This window comes from Sebastes umbrosus, chromosome 17 (assembly GCF_015220745.1).
Source record: "Sebastes umbrosus isolate fSebUmb1 chromosome 17, fSebUmb1.pri, whole genome shotgun sequence".
Classification (NCBI taxonomy): Eukaryota; Metazoa; Chordata; class Actinopteri; order Perciformes; family Sebastidae; genus Sebastes; species Sebastes umbrosus.
This window is the reverse complement of record NC_051285.1, coordinates 15,147,980-15,168,532: the sequence shown is the minus strand read 5'-3', so window position 1 is coordinate 15,168,532 and position 20,553 is coordinate 15,147,980. Positions and strand designations below refer to the sequence as shown.

At 42.8% G+C, this 20,553-nt stretch overlaps 1 protein-coding gene across 2 annotated transcripts in view; it reads left to right on the top strand.

Annotated features, from left to right (window-relative positions):
• The first annotated feature begins 432 nt into the window (after positions 1-432).
• Positions 433-20,553, top strand: part of mtus2a (microtubule associated tumor suppressor candidate 2a) — a 51,259-nt gene continuing 31,138 nt past the window's right edge. The window contains exons 1-3 of one of the 2 annotated variants that reach the window (XM_037747750.1): positions 433-580; positions 12,470-14,687; positions 16,392-16,650. In XM_037747750.1, the coding sequence (XP_037603678.1) occupies positions 12,732-14,687; positions 16,392-16,650 (2,215 nt within the window). In that variant the 5' untranslated portion in view covers positions 433-580; positions 12,470-12,731. The remainder of the gene's footprint in view (positions 581-12,469; positions 14,688-16,391; positions 16,651-20,553) is intronic. The other variant, XM_037747752.1, reaches the window with a different exon arrangement.

Genomic DNA, 20,553 nt, shown 5'->3' with positions numbered 1-20,553 from the left:
AACAAAGTGTTTGTTTTTTTGCCTAAACCTAATGAAGTTGTAGTTTGGTTGCGTAAACTTAAAGAAGTTGTAGTCTTATTGCCTAAACCTAACTGGTTTTTTTTGCCTAAACCTAAATAAGTTGTAGTTTTGTTGCCTAAACCTGTTTTTTGTTTGTGTTTAAAATTTTTCATTCAGTTTTACATGTTAGAACGTGTTGCTTTTTAGTTTCACTTTCACTTTTACAACATAGTAGTAGGCCCCTAATAACCCACATCTATGGTACTTATAGCGACTGACTATTTAATGGCCTGATAACAGTCGAATCGGGTGAATTTTTTATATACTTTTTTCCATCATACTTCTCACATGATCCAGCAGAGAGCGCACATGTGTTGACAGAAAGAGAGAGAAGCATAGGGGATGCGCTGCCAGGTGTCGGCTGCAGCATCAGCACCACTCCTCCTCCTCCTCCTCCTCCTGTCCGCAGCATCTCTCTCTCTCTCCATGCACTGCGAGGACTCAGAGAGAAAGAGAGGAAAGCAACTCAACTGCATTTGACCGGCATGCTTACATGAATCAACACCAGAGAAACCTGAAGGTAAGTCGCACAACTGAAAACACCCTACGTGGATTTTTTTTTTTTTTATTCCAGCATCGGTTTCTTGGAGAAGTGTCGCACGTTTTGTGCCTGTAGGATCCAGATCTCGATGCTGACTCGGTTCGCTCAGCATCCTCAGCTAAATATTGGTTTCATCGTTTCATTTTCGCAGGCATGGTGCAGGGTAGCTTGGGAAATGTCACAGTAAAAGTAATGTAATATGGAATTTGCCATCAGATCGTAGTGTAAGTGGAGCAGTAGGCTAAAGGAAAGCATGGATGGAGAGAGAGAGAGAGAGAGAGGGGGAGAGGTCAGACAGGGAAGAGCAGGTTGGTGTGATGGATGGAGCAGGTCAAGTCTCTGTGGGTGATGCTAATGATCAGACATAGATTATCCAGGCTTTAGACCTGACTCCAGCTATGATCCACTCTACTGCTGAGAGGTGACAACCAAGATACTTTTATTTTGTAAGAATGATTATCTATTGTTTTTATGTGTTAGTGTTGTACACGATTTTTGGGAATGTCACATTCTGTAATCATTTCTGACATCATGTAAAAGAAACAAAAACAAAAAAAGATTCCAAAGCGCCATCCTTCAGAGTTTTTCCTTTAAAAAATATGTTTTATAGTTGTGTTATATATGCTGACTCAGACTTCCATTTAATGGAAGTGCTTTTTGAAGGGGTGTGAGCGGTGTGTGAAGAAAGTTGAAATATGCTCTGTTTGCAGACTGATCGCACCATCGAGCAAATTTTTTTTTTGCACAATTTAGCATAGATAGGGGTTTTGTTTTGTAAAATATCTGCGCTGTAATTCTGCCCCTTCACCTTAAAGTGCCAGTAAAGGCATGAATGAGGTGGCCCTGCTCCTGCAGCCTCACCTCTTATTCTTTAGTGTCTTCTAACTCCTGTGCAAAGCCAGAGGAGTCAAATGCACAGTATGTTTTATGTGCTGTAGCAACATGTCCTCAGCCTCACCTTTATGCTACTTATAGAGGGGAGGGAGGAGGGAGGAAGTAAAGGTGAGCAGATTGAGGGCATATCTCTCCAACTCGGCTGTCTCTTGCTCTGATTGATCGGCGTCTGATGATCAGGTTGTCCTTGAGACTGTGCAGGGTAGGGGGGAAGTTTTCTTGTCTTTGTTAGGGTGCATCGCTTATTATGTTTACTTGTGTGAGGGTTCACACCGTTTAGCATCTGGCTTGCGCTGCCCAGACATGTGGTCGATCAGATTGTGCATAAAATATGTGTGAGAAGTGTGTTTTTTTGTGTTTATTGGAATTGTCTGCTGCTGCTGCTATCGATCCCAATATCAGAGAACTTCCCACGTCTATGGATCTCTCAGTCCATCTTAGCTAAATCTCGCCAATCCCTCCCAGTCATGTTAATGTGGAGGTTGACACTGCATCAAAGCGAGGGCAGCAGAGCCTGTGGCCTTGGCTGGAGAGGCTGCTGTTCTGGATGCTGATGCATGTGTGATTGATTCATTACATCTGACCTCTGCAGTGTCTGAGCAGCGATCAATTTCAGCAGATCTCTGCCAGGAAAACCACTACTCGCAGCAGTAGTGTGTTGTGTGTTGTTGTAGTGCTTGCAGGTGCTTATATGCATGTGTGTGTGTGTTTCTGCAGGTAAGACAGTTTGTCACAAAGCCCATGAGTGTAGCAGCGCACCGGTGCGACCTTCAAGGTCATTTTTATAGGACAGAGGAGGAGGTGGGAGGGAGTCAATTGAGATGATAAGTGAAGTGAAGGAGAAAGAGGAGAAGTGTGTCAGTATGCCTCTCAATTTCATCTTATGTGTTTTTTTAAAACACATATTCCTTCTTTTTCTCTTTTATTTGGACAAAAAATGTTAATTGATACCACAGTGGTTTCTGTGTTAGAGAAAAAATAGAGTATTTTTTTTTGCAAAAGTAGCTAGTGTGTAGAGACAAGATTGAAACAATTTGGAGGCTTGTCTTGGCTCAGTATGAGGATGGTGCGTGTATGTGTGTGTGTGTGTGTGTGTGTGTGTGTGTGTGAATGAAGTGTCAACACATGCAAACACACATTCTCCAATTCACACCGTCTTTGTCTGGAAGGTGGCAATGAGCTTGTTGTAGCTCCTCCCCTGCAGTCACAGGCAGGACATCAGAGGGTTGAACGGAGAGGCACGCCTCCGCCGCTGACACACAACACAGACACAGACACAGGCACACACACACACACACACACACACACACACACTTCCCTGTCCTGTGGGGAGTCCACATGAACCTTGTGTGTATGCGTGTGAATCCATTTGCTGAATTTGTGCAGTCAGTTTTAAGGGGAGTGCTCCATTTTTTTCAGCGTTTTTTAATCTGTTTTTTTTAGCGCATTTAAATTAAATTAGTCAGCAAGCTGCAGCCCTTATTAAGCAAATTAATGCTACTCTATGAATGAAGCTAAACCGAGTGTGCGCAGCAGTATTTTTTTTACGAGGCTATACTTAACTTGACTGTAAAGAGCCACAGAATCATTCATTTTTCATGATACTTCTCCGGACTGTACACCCACATACAAAACTCATCTGCCAGAACAGCAGCTATATGTGACCCTTAAACTGAGCAGTTCTTTGCCCCCATCACATGCTCTCTCACCTTCCTTTGTCCAATTTCTCTGTCTGTGACACACACGCAAACCATTACCATTTATTTTTTTGCACATCACCACCACCCCAAAAAACCCTCAGCTTGCTCTATTCTTTGCTCACCTCTCACTGATCCTTTGCCAGTTTTCCCTCCCCCACACCCCGTGGGGTTTGCCACTTGCACATTACACATGCATACACACACTCACACATTGCAATACAAACTAGAAATCCCCCCGTTCATCTTCACCCCCTCGCTCTCTGCAGCATCATTTGTTTCTATTATCATATTTTCCTAAAAATAAACAGAAGAAGTGACTCAGAAGTTGCACTCAAGCTTCTCTTTGTCTGGGTTGCTTCACCTCGCCAGCTTTATGTCTGACTGTGTGAGCCAACTTCCTCACGGTCCCACAGAGAATCCCACTATCACTGCATTCTTTGTCTGCTTTGCATTTGAAGTGCACACTCCTTTCCTCTCCTCTTTGTCCCCCTCGTACAGTTTCACCCAGCAGCCATGCAAGAGTTAACATTTTCCTCTGCGACAGGAGTGAGGGTAGTGTGGGTGGAGGGGCTTTTGCTGATAACAATGCGGTGCAACCAGCAGCCAGCGTGGACAGACACCCTTTTTTCTCCTCTCTCCTCCATGCTTGCCACCTCCATGTCTGGATCTATGTTTTAACTGCAGGGCTCAATGAACCCATAAACACACTTCCTCCTCCTCCTCCTCCTCCTAATTCTCTCCTCCAGACTGTAGCAGTCTTTCTAATCATGCTAATCTCTTCACCAGCTCCTGTTTGCTTTTTGTTCCCAACTCATCTTATTCCCGTTGTCATTTCTCTTTTCATTTCCTGCACATTCGTCTTCCCTTTATCCATCTCAGCTACAATCCATCTTTACAAATACAGCACAACAAAAAAACAGACAGGAAAAGCAGGACTGATTTAGTGGAGATTCATTCCCAGCAAAAGCAACACTGAAAAAATAATGATTAAGGAGATTTGTCATCAGTAAGTGTGTTTTTTGCGAACCACGTTTTCCTCCCAGTGAGAAGCTGCCTCTTTGTCTCTGCTCCTGCTGCAGTGAGACTCACTGCCTGACTGTTGGTGTGTGTGTGTGTGTGTGTGTGTGTGCGTGTAGGTGGTACTCATGTGTAACTTTGCATGCACATGTGCAAGTGTTTAATTTGGAAAGTGACGCTTTTAGTTTTGTTCTTTGTGATCATCTGTTTCAAGCTGTGTGTGAATAACAAAGAGACAAACCCGGTGTGTGTGAACACGCGTTGATGGATGGATGGATGGATGTGTGAAACACATGCCTCCATTTTTCATTTCGCCTCAGCTAATAAATCCCATTATTGGCATATTGTGATTTTCCGACGATTTCATACCAGCTTGCGTGTACCGCATGCCTGCGCGCAATGCGGATATAAATCAGCTTTTATTGCAGTTGATCTGATTTTCTCATTCTCCTTATTCAGTTAGGTATGACCACCCACTCTGACCCGAGATCCTGCTGAAATCCTGTTACAGTTCTCCCTTGCGATACAGAATGACTCCCCCCTGGGGTACAAAAAGGCGTCCCGACTGTGTGGATGTGGGTGTGAGAGAGACAGAAGGGGAGAGAGAGGAGGGATTATTTCGGTAGTCTGCTGATGTGCCGTCTATAAAGGGTGAAAATGGGATTGATCACTTCGCCCTGCCCTCATTAACTCTGTATTATTAAGGTGGAAGAGGAGAGGGGGAAGAGGTATTTTTTGAGAAACAGATGGGAATAACTTAAGGGACAATTGAATACAGTTTGGAGCTATATTGTGCTGCATTCAGGGAACCAAAGATTGTTGATAAGGAGCAGCTCTGTTCTTTTTGATGCACATCTGTACAGAAAGTGCAGAGCAACTGGAGGATATACTATTTCTGGATATTCCCCATGTTCTGCCTCACTGTTCTCTGTGATGGTAATCCCTTAGCTGTGCATAGTGAGCTGTTGCTTGGTTCACACATACAAACACTCACAGTTCGGTGAATCACCACTTGTGAAATTCTGTCTACAGGGTGTCTATTGTGTCTCCTGTGAAAACGGAGCGTTTAGCTTATTTCAGTGCTATTTCTGTCCGTGTTGTGTCGCTGACAGAGATGGGAGGAGAAGGAATGGATGACTAAAGCTTAGCTTATTTCTGAATAGACTTTCTCGCTAAGCTTTATCCTGCTGGTTGAATAGAATACAAAGTACAAGGAGAGAGGAATTCTATATATTTTTTTTTACCCTAAATAGACAAGAGGATGATTGTCTTTGTGTGTGCAGCATTTGCCGGTTTATTTTTTAATGTATAAAAGCCTTAACATTTTTCTGGAGGGTCGATATTCACAAGTTCACGCACACACACATAAGGTGTACAAGGACATGCAAGGATGATGTCATTAGAGATTAATTAAGTGCTTGCAAAGACACAGCAAGGTACGGTGTTAGAGGATTGGAGTTTCATCGGCAAGGATAACTGCTACGGTGCATTTTAATGTAAATCCTGCAACACTAAATCTAATTATGTCATGTGCTAACACTCAGGAGTCATCAATTATGGTTACGCACACGTCGCCGCTCTGTCCATTTGCGTTCCCTCCATCTCTTTTGCTTCCATTTCAGTGTGCTGGAATTCACATGTGTGTGCATGAAAGAGAGATAGCACAGGGGGAACGTGTGTGTGTGTGTGTGTGTCGTCGGAGTTCCCCTGGGACAAGGGAGCTATAAAACCTGTCTGCTCTCCAGTGGGGGAGGAGAGGAATAAAGCAAAGTGCCAAAGACAAATGGCTCCTGTAATAGCCACATGTGCTGCTGGACCGACAACAAAGACGCTGAGAGTGTGTGTGTGTGTGTGCGTGTGTGTGAGTGTGTGTGCATGTGGTGATGTGTGTGCAGGTGAATGTGTGCAATGCGCTCATATGCACATACAGTCTTTATGGTGTCACATACACATGTTTCTGAAAATGCAAACCAGCACACTGACATGAAAATGAGTTGTGTTACACTTCCTACTTGGTTTGACTTTGCAGGCTCTTTGAGAGCAAAATATACAAGATTCTGGGAGGCTTTTTTTCTCTGAAATGAAATTCTGTGCAGCACTTGACCTTGATTCACTGAATGAAAATAAGATTCACGATCCCCCTGTCTTGACAATTGAAATCCCCTCTTATATTTTGATTCTGCATCATGAACTTAAGGGACTATATGAAAATGTTTGGGATGGGAAGGGGGAGATGAACTGTATATTCAATTTTGTAAAAAGCAAGAACCTCCCCAGAATTATACTGTATATATATTTTGTTTGGACCCTCCCTTGACTTATAAAAAGATGCAATACCCTCCCACACAATATACTTGAATTGCCCTCTGGATCAATAAAGTTACTATCTATCTATCTATCTATCTATCTATCTATCTATCTATCTATCTATCTAACTCAAAATAATATATTTATTGCATACGTAAGAAAATGGTGAATATTCCAGCAACTCTTTATTTTTAAATGAAGAGCTGCTGAATAGACAGTTGTTACAGCCACAAAATGACGCTCTGTGCTGATGGACTGCAGTATTTTCACCGCACTCCCAAATTCCATTTAATGAAAACATGTATGTATCAGATGATGCCATAGCCTGATATGTATCAGATCAGATGACTGACTGTTCCTCAGATCAGTTACATGATGATGATGTTAGGACGTTTCTTCCAGGCTGCAGTTTCAAAAAGCGCAGCGTTAAATATTAAAACAAAATCCATCTTTGTACCTATGAGATTTTAAATTAAATTTTTTTTTACAATAAATTTCGAAAGAAAGAAAGAATCTGGGATGAGAAAAAGATGACTCTCTCTCCTCTACTAATACATTTTGTACAGTCCCTAAGAGAGAAACAAGGACTGCGGTCATATAGTCAAAAGAATTACGTGCTATGTGTTTTTCCTAACCACTTTTCCTTGATCTCGGTGGAAAACGTCATGAGGTCAAGGAAAGATGTGAAGGAGAATTCCCAAGGACTCATGTGCTCAGAGAATCAGACTGCACTTACACAACAGTGGACGGATGTTGTTGTCTTTTTAAAGCAACTTTATTCATAACACATAGAAAATGTGTTATGAATAAATACTGAGTTGACAGTGACCAACTTCATGCTGTTCATTTCAAGTAAGGATTCCTGTCAAAAACAGAAGGATGTTTTCAATCATCCATAATGTACAATTAAACAGCGCTTTAAAATGTTGCTGCCGCAAGGAATTGTGGGATTTCATTATGTCCTTTCCTTTGTTAAAGGATGGTCCAGTGTACTCTATGCTAAAGGAGATAAGAAAGGAAACATTGAGGCACTTTTCCTTAGCATTTAGAGAATTCAAACAGCTCTCATCATGCCTGCCACATAATCCTTCCGGGTCATTTTACTCAGTTAGGAACCTTCCTAAACAAAAAAGACTATCCGACCACAGCCAAGGATATGGACGGTCCACTCATACCTCTTAGATTCTTACTGCTAACATGAAATTTACTACCTGCAGAACAGAAATTTAAAACATGTGTTTCATCAATGGGAACAATTTAGCACTCATTAGCATTATTTATGGTAAAGAAATTTCAATACTTCACGCTTGTCTCTTGAGCTTATACCAGTATTTCACTTCAGTAGCAGCGCTCTATAGCTCGCCTCATATACTATAGAGGTTCAAATGATGTATCCCTTCCATCAGCCTAATTAGAAAGCAGTAGCTCTCCTGCATCAGCTCTCTTCCTTTTTGTATCCATCTGCATGTCTCATTGCTCCCACCTCATGTCTGTCTCATTTTTCAACCCACACAGACTCGCTCACATTCAGAGAAGACAAACAAAGGAAGAATGTGGAAGGCCTTCCTCTCTTTTTCCAATTCTACTCCACTCTAGATTTTATTTTGCCCTTCATTTCCACTGAGTCCCCCATCGTGTGGCGTTCTCAGCTTGTCATTTCCCACCTTCTGAGAAGGGCTTTCTGTGGCTAAATGCAGCTCTTGATAGGTTACGAGCCACAAATTCCTATCCTTCACTGAATTTGATCACTGCTGAGATATGATCTTATCCTGCCCCATGCTCTCATCACTTCAGCGATGCGTCTATCTACCCACTTTCAGGAATATGATTGCTCCTAGATGAGTAGTGGGGGAAAAAAAAAACTGGTTTTCACTCAGCTATTCTGCTGTGTGTATTTTGTGCGTGCTTATATATTTATCCATGGCTGTGAGTTCACATGTGAGAGCGTTGAACAGCAGAATGTATGCATGAGCTGTGAGTGTAAAAGCAAAGAGCTGACCTTCAGGACAGCCCGTGTCTTTCTAGTGCTGACCTTTCTCCCTGATGGAAGACGCAGGGGTCAGGATGTGTATATTCTCCAATTCCCAGGGATATGGCATTGTCATGACAACAGAAGCAGGACTGTTGAATCTTTTCCTTCCTGCTGTTTTTCCCAGATGAGTTCAGACCGAGTATAGTTACGTCAACTCGGTGAAACAAAGGTGAAACAACGCATAGTGCCTTCATTACATATTCCAGCCCAGATTGACTCAGCATGCATATATGCAGGAATAATACCAGTCTGGTCCTCTCTGGTGTGCTGTGAATCCCATCACATAGTCAAAATCAGTAGCGTTTTAGACATTTTAAAGAGGACCTATTATGCTCATTTTCATGTTTCTAGAACATGTTTACATGCTTTTAGTGTTCAAAAGATGCTTTATTTTGCTGATACCGGGTGTGCTGCAGCACCTCTTTTCACCATTTGTCTGAAACGCTCTGTTTGAAAACCCCCCGAAAAGCCCAGCCTGCTCTGATTGGTCAGCTGGCCCACTCTGTTGTGATTGGTCAACCGAACCAAAGTCTTCGGACTCCTTTCCAGCTTCGCACTAACTAGCTTTGTTTGAGGGCGTGCCGAACTAGCCGCTATAGGCAGGTATTATACAAATGTGTTACTTGGTGACATCACCGTGTTACGGAAGAAAAGGCGGGACTTCAAGCAAGTTGTTTCAGGCAGTTTAGGAGTTCAGTGGGGGAGAGTTTGGTGTGGATTTTGGGCTTTGTAACTTTGCAGACCTTTTACATGCACAAAAAAATATGTAACACACTAAAGGAAAGGGAAAAAACATATTAGCTCCCTTTTAATTCTAAAAGAAGTTACCATATCATCAGCATAAGATAAATGTATCTTATACATTCATTGTGGATAACTTGTAACGGAATAAATTAGCTACCGTATTTGCTTGGAGCACCGTTAGTCACTACACAACTCATCGAGCCAAAAAATGGTCCTGGTGTATTTACTCTCTTTTTTTGCAGTGTTTCAAGAAGGAGCTTAATGATCAAAGATGTCCACATTTGTTACACTTGTAATTGCATAATTTATATTACAGTGAAAAAGGAAACACCATGCAGCCCCTCACCAACAGCAGTCCTGCTTCATCCACTCCCTCCCATGCGATCCTTTTTACTTTTCACATCTAAATAAGTATGTCACCAACATAAGGCAGTGCGACAGCAGGGAGAACCTGTCAAGTTTCTTTCTCAAACGCGCGTCTCCCGAAGCATCCCAAGATACACCTGATCCTGTATACTTTTTATCATCACAACGGGTCATTTTTGTTCACATCGTCAGACAGGTTCTGTTCTTCTCTGTCTGATTTATGTTTAGGCTTCTGCCAGATTGGTTTTGTCTGCCTCTGCTGCAGCTTATTGTGGTTCAGCCACTGTGACCAAGCTTAGCGCTCAGCCTCCCAAGACTGCTGTCATCAGCACAACCTCCGGTACTACATCAGTGCCGTAATTGATCTGCCACCATGTCTTCTCAGAGAATTCTCTCTAATACAGCTCTCCGTCTCCCTCCCACTCCCATCCCTCTCCCCCTACCCGCCTCTTTGAATCGTGCGTTTTATAATTAGCTAATTATTTGATTGTGTGCACCAGCTGAGGGTAAATATTAGCAGTGTTCACAGAGAGTACAGAAGACAGCGTGCGTATTATAATACATGTTGTTTGTCTATTTGTATACCACAATGAATTTCACCCTCTGCCTCTCTGCAATCTGATCTCAAGCAGAATATTACTGGTAAATAAATCATTATTTTGACCAATAGCTGATCATTTTTATAAAATAATCATACAGTGGCAAGTGAACATGTCTTTTAGAGTGTTAAAAGTTATTTAGTTATTACATTATTCAGCTCACAGAGTTCCCAACAGCTCCCCTTAACAGACTCTTCAAGAAAATATCTCCAAATTACTTCTAAGATGACCTTCAGGAATACAAATCACATCCTTGAATGTTTCCCCTCCCAGTGCATTTGGACAAACTTGGAGCAGCATCAGATGCGCCACTGGCAGTGAGAGCTGCCTTCTTTAGCAGTTCACTGACATATCGCTGCCACAGGACACACGGAGAAGGCAACCTGCTAATGAGTACAGACTCCCCCGCTGCACTTATAATTAGAGGGTGGGAGTTCTATTTGAACTTTGGAAACTACTCAAATATTCAGTGTTATGGTTCGAAGACACATATTTGACTACATAATGACCATCTTGGTCCAAATATACTGTTATGCACTGCCTACACAGACAGATGGCTGTCCATTTAGCTGAGAGTTTCTGATAGAATATGATTGCAATTTAAGTATAACTTCAAGTAAACAAAAGATGCTCTCCTTGCTGAGTAAATGATACGGAATCCATTAATATTCGGTGGGTTTTAATGCATCTGGTTCAAGGCAGAGAGAGAATATTTCATAGAGCTCGCGCATAATTATTGAGAGATTGAATTGTAAAGAGACAAGCGTAAGTCTTTCCTCTGACAGTCATTTCATGATGTCAGAGTCACTTAAGTTCTGGGTGTGTTGATGTGTGGGTGTTTATTGGTTTGTGTTTTTTATACTGCAGGGTTACAACTAATGATTGTTTTCACTGTCGATTGATCTGTTGATTGCTTTCTTGATTAATCAATACGATGTCGGAAAATGGTGAAAAATGTCGAGCAGGGTTTCCCAAAGCCCAAGATGACGTCCTCAAATATCTTGTTTTGTCCAAAGATATTCAGTTTAATGTCACAGAGGAGTAAAGAAACCAGAAAATATTCACATTTAAGAAGCTGGAATCAGAGGATTTTGACTTTTTCTTCTTAAAAAATAGCTTAAATCTATTCATCGATTATCAAAGTAGTTCCTGTGATTAAACCATCCTGCGAGCGTCCTGCACTGACATGATATGACAAAAGGTCTTCGCCTTCAACCGCCATCTGCTCATCTTTTGACTGTACATGTTTCAATGGCAACACGGACAATTATTTTGAAATGGTGTCTCCTCCTCAGATCGACACAACCATTTATATCTCAGTTTTCCTGCAGAATGTTGCCGTTAAATGAAAGTGTGCTGTTGCTGTGTGCGATCGAATCGTGGCATCGGCTAAATCGGCCATATGGCATGTTAGGGAGGGCATGTTGAGAGGAGTGTTAACCCTCCTGTAGTGTATGGATTTATCCCTCCTGAGCTGGTGTCTATACTCCTTGCCCGTGACGACACCCACACATAATTTTCATATCGAGAACATGCATTTACTGGAGCATATTATATACACCGTTTGCTTGTGTTGTACCCTATAAAACCATTTGAACATACTGTTATTGCAGATGTTTTCAACCTATCCACATTCTGCCTTCTCTTTTTCAACGTCTCATGAGGAAAAAAAGCTCATTATAGAACACTTCGCACCCTTCCCTCTCTTCCTCCTCGCCTGTCTTCATCAGACATCCCCTGGGTGATTCCTTCACTTACATGCAAACAGTCGGTAGCCTCAGCTATCTGCCACTTCTTTCTTCACTTATCTTTTTCCTTCCTGCCGTATAGTGAACACACGTCATCATGTGATAATTGCCTTCCTATTATCAATGCTGTGACATGAATTGCATTACTATATAAGATTACTATATATAGACTATAAGAGAAAAAATGCCTTTAGAATAGAAACAAGGTAGTTCTAAGACGATTACTTCCTCTTGTGCAGCCAGTGTCTTTTTGTCCCATGGGCGGCCATTAAAGAGAACAAGATTGTGGGCTGTGCACAGCTGATTTCAGAAAATCGCTGCTACCCAGGCCAGGCTAAATATAAAACACCTTAAGTGGCTATGTGGGGGGAAAATAACAGAACGGATTCTGCAAAAGTGGAGGCTTTTCAGGCACACTTGTTTGCCCTCTCTTACATTTTCCTTTCTTCCTTTTATTTCAGATTGAACGGACCTCCATCTCCCCGAAGAGCCATCAAAGACAGCTTTGGTTAACCCACAGTAAATGCAAGATAAGTGGCGAGTTGAAGTGAAAAAGCTTCCATGAGATGACATTTTGTCCTTGGGATAATCAACTGAAGGGCCATCATCACCCAGACCCTGAAGAGAGAGGAGAGACAGGGAGGGAAGAAACACTTGTAACTCCATAGATGGCCTCAGCACTCTGCAGGTGTCTTTGAGCGCGCCCAAAAGAATCGGTCCGTCATGAGCATCCCAACTGGTTTCCAGGGACTGAGGGTCAATGTTGACAGAGGAGAGAAGATCGGAAACAAAACCCAGATCCAGTTCCCCCAGTCTGGGGATGATAACGCCAATCGATTATCTTCGATTGGTGATCAAGGACGAAGAAGAGGTTTGATTGAGGACACGGGTTACAGCACAAGCTCCATCCCTCCTTTGGTCTCGCAGCGCGAATCCCCCGACAAGTTAGTGATCTGGGGCTCTGAGCAGCAATGTTTGGAGCCTGAGTTCGAACTTCTGGAGTGTCAGGAGATACATACGTTCTTGGGAAACAGGGATCAGGAGGAGGAGGATGACGACGGAGGAAGTATGAGGGATGGGAAAGACGAAGGTCCCATGTCCATATCCTCAAGCTCAACTGCCAGCTCCGCTTCGACCGGCGCGAGGAGGAGGAATGACAACGACAACAACAGAGCGGAGAGCAGGATACAGAGGGGCAAAGAGGTGCAGAAAAGGATCGCCTGTCACAGCACTGAAGAGCTAGACACATGTGTGACAGGCTCAACAGAGAGAAGGGACACCAGGTCAGGCAGAGACAGGGAGAGACGGAAGGGAGGTCTGAAGGAGTCCAAGTCTGAGACGAACGTATTTGTCTCCAGTCTGTCAGCTGTTAACCTCAGCGGGAGCCTGTCGAGTGCTCTGGATGGCAGCGGAGAAGTGCTCTGTCTGTCCAAGACCAACCCTTATCCCGGTACAAACCACACTACCTCAGCCCAGACCAGGAGAAGGGTAGCCCCGGTTGACGCCAACCAGAACTCGCCGCCGCCGTATTCTCAGGAGAAACATGGCCGTCCTCAATACTACAGCCAGGATCAGAGACAGGAGGAGGGAAGTCATCATAGAAACGGATTGTCCTCTGACGGCGGGCTCGGCCAAAGGAGGAAGGCGGGATTCGAGGAGAGGGTGTTGCCACCACGACGACAACAGCTGGTCAGACCCCTCTGTCAGACAGAGATGGTGAGAGCGAGGAGCTCTGCGGAACCCACTGAGACTCCTTCCCCCAACCCCTCTCCAGATTCACACAGTAACGGGTCAAACAGAATGTTCGCAAAATCGTCTTTACGCGAACCATCAGATTTCTCCAATCTGTACAACGCACCTGGAGTCTCACAGCTCCGGCAGCCCAACCAGGTTCCACCTGGAGTTTCACAGCCGGCCGCAACCGCATGGCGTAACTCAAGTCCTTCGAATCCTTCCATGTTAGAGAGGAGACCTCAGACTCAGCTCACATACAGGAGGAATTGCTCCAGTCCCAACAGGACGGGGATTGACTCCAGGTCATCTACCCCTCCCCACTCCCCTCTCAGGACACCCCAGGGCTCACCACGCAGGCAACCCTCCATGTACCTCGTTTCCAGGAATGTCCCTGGAGTGGTTCGACACGTCCCATCAGGATGCAACCCCGCTGTAACGACATCGGCTCAGGGCTACGGCAACAGTTGCATGAGAGCACCGGTCAAAACCAATATAAGCACAAGCGGAATTCCCAAAGCGCCTCTTAACAACCAGCAGAGCCCCAAAGAGAGCTCCCCGTCGCCTAAACTGAAACCGAAAGGAGTTCGGCCCAAAATCATCACCTACGTCCGGAAGAATCCTCAATTCAAGCCCCAGGTTGCTGACGGACCCTATCAGGTATCCTCTCTGCCGTCCAGGCTGTCAACATACACACACGGCCAAACACCCGCTTCCTTCAAAGACGGCCCTAAAGACCCCACCATGGCCGACGCAGAAACCAGAGGAGCCCCAGTGCTCAGTGCCTCCAATCTGCTGTATGACAAGTACCGCCAGGAGATGCAGACGAGCATCTTCCCATCAGGTATGCTGAGCCGGAGCATCAGGCCACCCGGACACACACACAGCCACACGGCACCCCCGAAACTGGGCAGCAAAGCAGACAACTTCTACGGTGCACCATCAGACGTGAGTATACACTCTTTACTAGAAGTATGTGATTTCAAGGCTTCTAATAGAAATTTTTCTTAGAAGAAGCTTGCGTTCTGACTTCTATTGTAGTTTGTGCTCATTCTCATTCAACAAAAGGACTTTATATCATGCTGAGATTCAACACATTCACACAAACAGTGAAGAAAGGATGGGATTTCATAATGATGGTTCCCATATCAATTAGCAGGATATAATTACTTCATGATACACATTATATTCTATACATTAAGTACTGAGACAAACCTCTTTGTTGGTTCTGCACATCAGTTTCACTAGCTGATGTCCATCATTTCCATCCCACAGTAAAGCATGTATAATTGATCACAGATCTTCCCACTCTCTCAAGAGCTGCTCATTATCACTTTAAAATCATCCCTTATTGATTCTGATTAAATAGCCTCATTTGGTATTCATATTCATACAGCGTCAAGCACCAACATGCGGAAATAAATAGTTAATGCATTTTGAAGCACAAAGCCCTGCGGGGATAAGAGGATTCTCGATGCTTTATATGTCACTGCATGCACGTTAGCATTTTGTCCAGCATACAGGAGAGACAGCACTTACTCTTGAATTATGCTGGTGATGTTAATCATCGTTTATTACTTCTACTCACAGCATAAAGCACATCTGTGGACACTCCAAAATGGAGGGATCCTTGTTTTCCATTACTACCGACTGCACATGATCGGCCTTTTACCGTGTTTTAATCATTTGTTTTGTTCATACAGAATGTTTGAAGACAAACCCTTAAAGGTCCCATATTGTAAAAAGCAAGATTGTCATGTCTTTTATATTATAAAGCAGGTTTAAGTGCTATATAAATACTGTGAAAGTATGAAAACGCTCAATCCACAGATAAATCCACACAGCCCGTATTCAGAAATTGTGCGTTTGAAACAAGCCGTCAGGATTTCTGTACATTTGTGATGTCACAAATATACAATATTTAGACAATTTCACAGTTTTAAACATAAACATTCTAAATGTGTCCCAGTTTATTTCCTGTTGCAGTGTATGTGAATGACATCAGCTGACAGGAAGTAAACATGGACCCAAGCTGTTGCCTAACAACGCAATTCCGTTGCCATTCCGTTGAAATGCGCTAAAACGGAGCGTTTCTGATAGAGGGTGAATACAGGTATATTCAGACAGACAGTATGACAAAAATAATTTGTTGTTTGAAAATTAAAGCATGTAAACATGTTCTAGTAGAAACCCAAAACACAAGTAGGAACCAGAAGTCGAGCACGATATAGGACCTTTAAGTCTATATGGATGCAATGATAGATGTAAAATATAATTATGGTGTGGGCCAATTAGATTACAGGATGCATCATATGTTTTGCTGCCCAGCCTGTCCACAAATTCAGAATATACAACATTAAACATGTCGTGGCAGCCACAGTTTGTGCATAAACACACACAGAAAATCATAATATGTGTCCATGGACTATATATGACGCACACTATTTACATCTGTGAAAGCTTCAAGGTGTTTTTACAGTCATTACAAACACATTCATGAATCAAAAAAAGTGAACAGAGTTACAATTTGTTGAACGCTCCCCGTATTATCATTATTCACATCAACTAACAGCCTTTTTTCAGTTACAGGGTACATTATAGGTTTTTTCACAGATTTTTGGTGATGGTTAATTTCATTATGTTGGCCTCTAGGTGGGACGGTCTGCCGGTTTCAAAGGGAGTACAGCTGAGGACGCGCTTCAGTCACGGACAGCTGCTCAGGCCGGAGGGAGCGGCAGCCTCCTGCGCTCCGGCAGAGGTCTGCGTCTGGGCCTGGGGGCCGTCGCCAGGACGACCACGTGCTCAGCCAAGGGCAGAGGACCTGGTCAAGGTCAGAGGTCAACGCTGGTCTTCAGCCAACCGGTCCAACCTGTCAGCCCAGCGAGCAGCCAGCAAAACCAAGATAACACAGGTAAGAGATTCCCCCACATCAGAGCAGGTTTACATTTCTTCACAGAGAAAAACACCAGACGAAGACGAGCTACAGTACGTGTCAGATTTAATTTCAGCAACCTAATATTTGACACACTAGAGAGCTACCTTATCTTTCTTCTTTGCAGCAGCAGCAAGCAGTGGTGGGACTGTATCCCCCCCTCATATTGGCCTGAGATGAAGGCAGCTCATTAAAATGTATTCTCTGAGATTCCTCTTGGCTGATCTGATTGGAGGGCTTTAAGAAAGAAATACTCTGTGGGGGCTTTTTTTCTGCTCCAGAAGGCTGCCATCTACAAAACTAAATAAATAAATAAAAGCTCGCTCTCCACACACACACACACAGCGAATTTCTAATTCAGATGATTCAGATACCACCTCTGACTGCTGACGCCAGATTTACGTTGCGGCTCGGCTGTCGCTGGAATATCTGAGTATGAAATTTGCTCATCACTCTGCTCACTGCTGGAAGGCTGCACCATTTATCACTCTCATGCATATCTGATCTGCCCTCTCCCTGAGCGCGATAACCCGGACACACAGTCAAAATACACGTACGCGTGCACTCACAGACACCCGAAACTACACATGCAGAATTGATCAGCGCAGTGTTATGATGTGCCAAGCTTCCTTATCATAATCCCTATTAATACATATGTATGGTGTCTCCATGCCGCTTGGCCCTCTGGGAACTGCAGGCTTTGAAGTGCAAAGCAATTAACGTTTAAGTAACACCAGTATCTTCCTGCTGGAATCATCTCTCATCCCTGCTGTACACACACTGCATGGATAAACACAAGCTAATACGTAGCATTGGTCAGCATTGTGTGTATCAGTGTTGGCTATGTAATTAAGGGATTTCTGTTGTTGTTTCTTGGAGAAATCTGAGCCAATAAGCACTGTTGTTTCCCCTTTATTCTTTTCATCACTGTGAATTACAACTTTCCAGGCTTTTGTGAAGGGAAATCTCTCCATCTTGCGTACACATATTATAGTAATTATACTGTATATAACAGTGAAAGTACTCACATAATTACAGTGTAGTTTTTAAACTCTCTGCTATGATAATGAAGATCATCCACTTATAGGACAGCACGTTTGTGATGAAGCTACTGTACTGTAGCTCCTGCATATTGAGGCTCTCATCCTCCCGTCGTCACGGCAGCGAGGCGCCTGTGCTTTGCTCGAGATCGCAACACACTCAAGTATCACATTTAATAACATGCAATTTAACGCTTTGTGGAGGAAATCCATGCAGGTTGCCGTGACTCACCTTGGGCTGTAATTAAAATCGGTTGGTCATTACACTGCCTGTCTGTCCCATTGACTTTTTCAGAGCCCCAATCTACATAATTCATCTCAAGTTAGGATGCTCTGTCTGTCAGTGACAGCCAACGGATGAAGATGTTTTCATTTCTCAGGGGTTTTTGAGAGACTGTAGGTAGTGTTTCAGACCTAAGGGGGAAGTAAAGTGGTTTTATTTGAATCTCTGGAATGGCTGAAGGGGAGAAAACTGCAAGCCCAGGAAAACACCCAGGGTTTTATGATTCATGATGCATTTTCAAAGTCACACTTTCATACATTTTAGTGCTATTTTTTGTACTTTTTGAGAGCCGCTTTATCAGGTATAGAGCATATTTTTGCAGGTGTGATTTGTTGAATAAGAAAAGTGAGAAATGTCAGAGAAAGTTATTGTGGGGCTAAAAGAGCAGAATGCAGTGAAATATAGAAAGAGAGGACAGTCAAAGTCATATTAATAATTCCATTTCCTTCCTTTTTAGATTGTTATGAATAATGTGCATCTTCATTTAGCCGGAGCTTTAGGTTTGTGATATCTAGGCTGAAGATGTTTGTCAGGCTCACTCCTCTCCCTCGTCTCTCGGAGGGGGACGAATGGAGGGAAATGAGGACATTTATCTTTAATGATCCTGACCTTCTCACTCAAGAGGAGCGAGCTCCAATCTAATCAACAGGCCGCGTGGCACACAGGCAGATATTGAGGAAGGAGGAAAGGAGGTGATGAGTGTGAACAGCGGCACTGGAGATGCTGGATGGAGATTTTTCTCCCTCTCACTGTCCCATTTTGTCTTTCTCTACCAACACAGCTTGTATTCTCCCTCTCAGTTCTTTCTTGTATTGATGTGATGGTTAGCCTGTAGCGTGTACTGGAGCACACAGCTGTGCCAAGTAGTTGAGGGAAGGAGGGCTGCCTACCTTATCTCTGCAGCCAGCCAGCAGGGGATAAAGCTCCTCTTCTGCCCAGGATCTAAACCTTGTACCGCAGGCTGGGGTTTCTATCCAAGGCCTGAGGATTTGTCCACTTCCCACTGTGTGTAAATGTGTGCAGTCTTGGTTGTTCATGCCTGCACATTTCATCTGTTTTGCTGTTGGAAACCATAGATTACCGAGAGCCCCATAACTCACTGACAATAGCTGCCACTATGGAGCTATGATTACTTTTTTATCCTCCCTTTCTCTCTTTGGTTCCCCGTCTTTTCTTTTTCTTACTCTGTATATATTTCCTCTTTTCTTCATTTTCATCGCTTTTAATCCACCTTTTAATTTATTTTCTGGTTTAAAGTCCAGAAACCTGAACGGTACAGCCCCAGCTTTTATGCAGTTTGGGTAACTGTATACCTACACTGTAAAAAAAAAGAAGGTGTAAAATAACGGAAATTTTCCGGCAGCAGGGGCGCCAGAAAATATCTGTTAAAAAACAGAAAAATACTGTCCGTTAATTAACATAAATAAACTGTAAATAAAAAAAAACAGTAATAAAACTTAAATATAATTAGCCTTTATTCTTATTGTACAAGAAATATTTTACTTTTAACATATATTTATTGTTAGAATAGTCATACACCGTAAATCTAAGACCATTTACATATAAATCACAAATGAAACACGTAATTTTACGTTGCAAAAGCCCAAATTGACATTAACTCAGAAGTTTTGCAAAAAAAATCTGTATTTTTACAAGAAATATTTTTAGAATTCCATGAAATCCTTTTCTTCTAACATAAATTAATTGTTAAATTAGAGTCATAAACCTCTAAAAAACAGAATAATTATCTTTAAAAATGAACAAGAAAAGCTTAAATACAGATAATTACGATTGTGATTACAAAAAATACTGTAAATCTAAGACCGTTTACATATAAATCACAAACGAAACATGTAATTTTTACATTTTTCTTCTGTAATTTTGAAATACAGACAAAAGTTTTTACAGTGTATATACCTTTATAATACCTATAATAGCATGAAATGACCTATAAGCAAGGACAAACACAGTGTATGCATCGAAAAGATATATCATCTGTATTCTAAATTGTGGGTGTCATGACAGTGTTGGCATTAGAGGAACTGCTGGCCGACAGCCCAGTCTGCGAGCACGGCCAGCAGCTGTTAGCAGGTTGTTGTGTATATTGTTATTATATTTGCTTGCTGTAGCAGTCGGAGTAATAACACAGAAAACTTCATGGTGCCGACTGAGAGCTTAGTCACCACAGGATGATGAATGATGCACAAGGGAAATAAACATCACGGGCGTGCTGAATCTCCTGCATTTTGTCGGTATGTGACTGGTGGTTAAACCTGCAGTGGGCAGAATGTTTTTGGCATCATTGGGCAAAAAAATCCATAATAACCTTTCAGCATATTGTAATTCAAGTGTTCTAAGAGAAAACTAGACTTCTGCACCTTCTCATTGTTCTGTATTCAGGCTTTAAGAAATCTAGCCCGTGACGGGAGACTTTGGTCGATCACAGGTCATTTTAGAAAGAGAGAGCGTTCCTATTGGCTGAGCTCCGGATGGTGGGAAGTGCTTGATATTTCCTCAACTGATCTCAACATGGCTGCCGGGTCACAAACGTTCTCATTT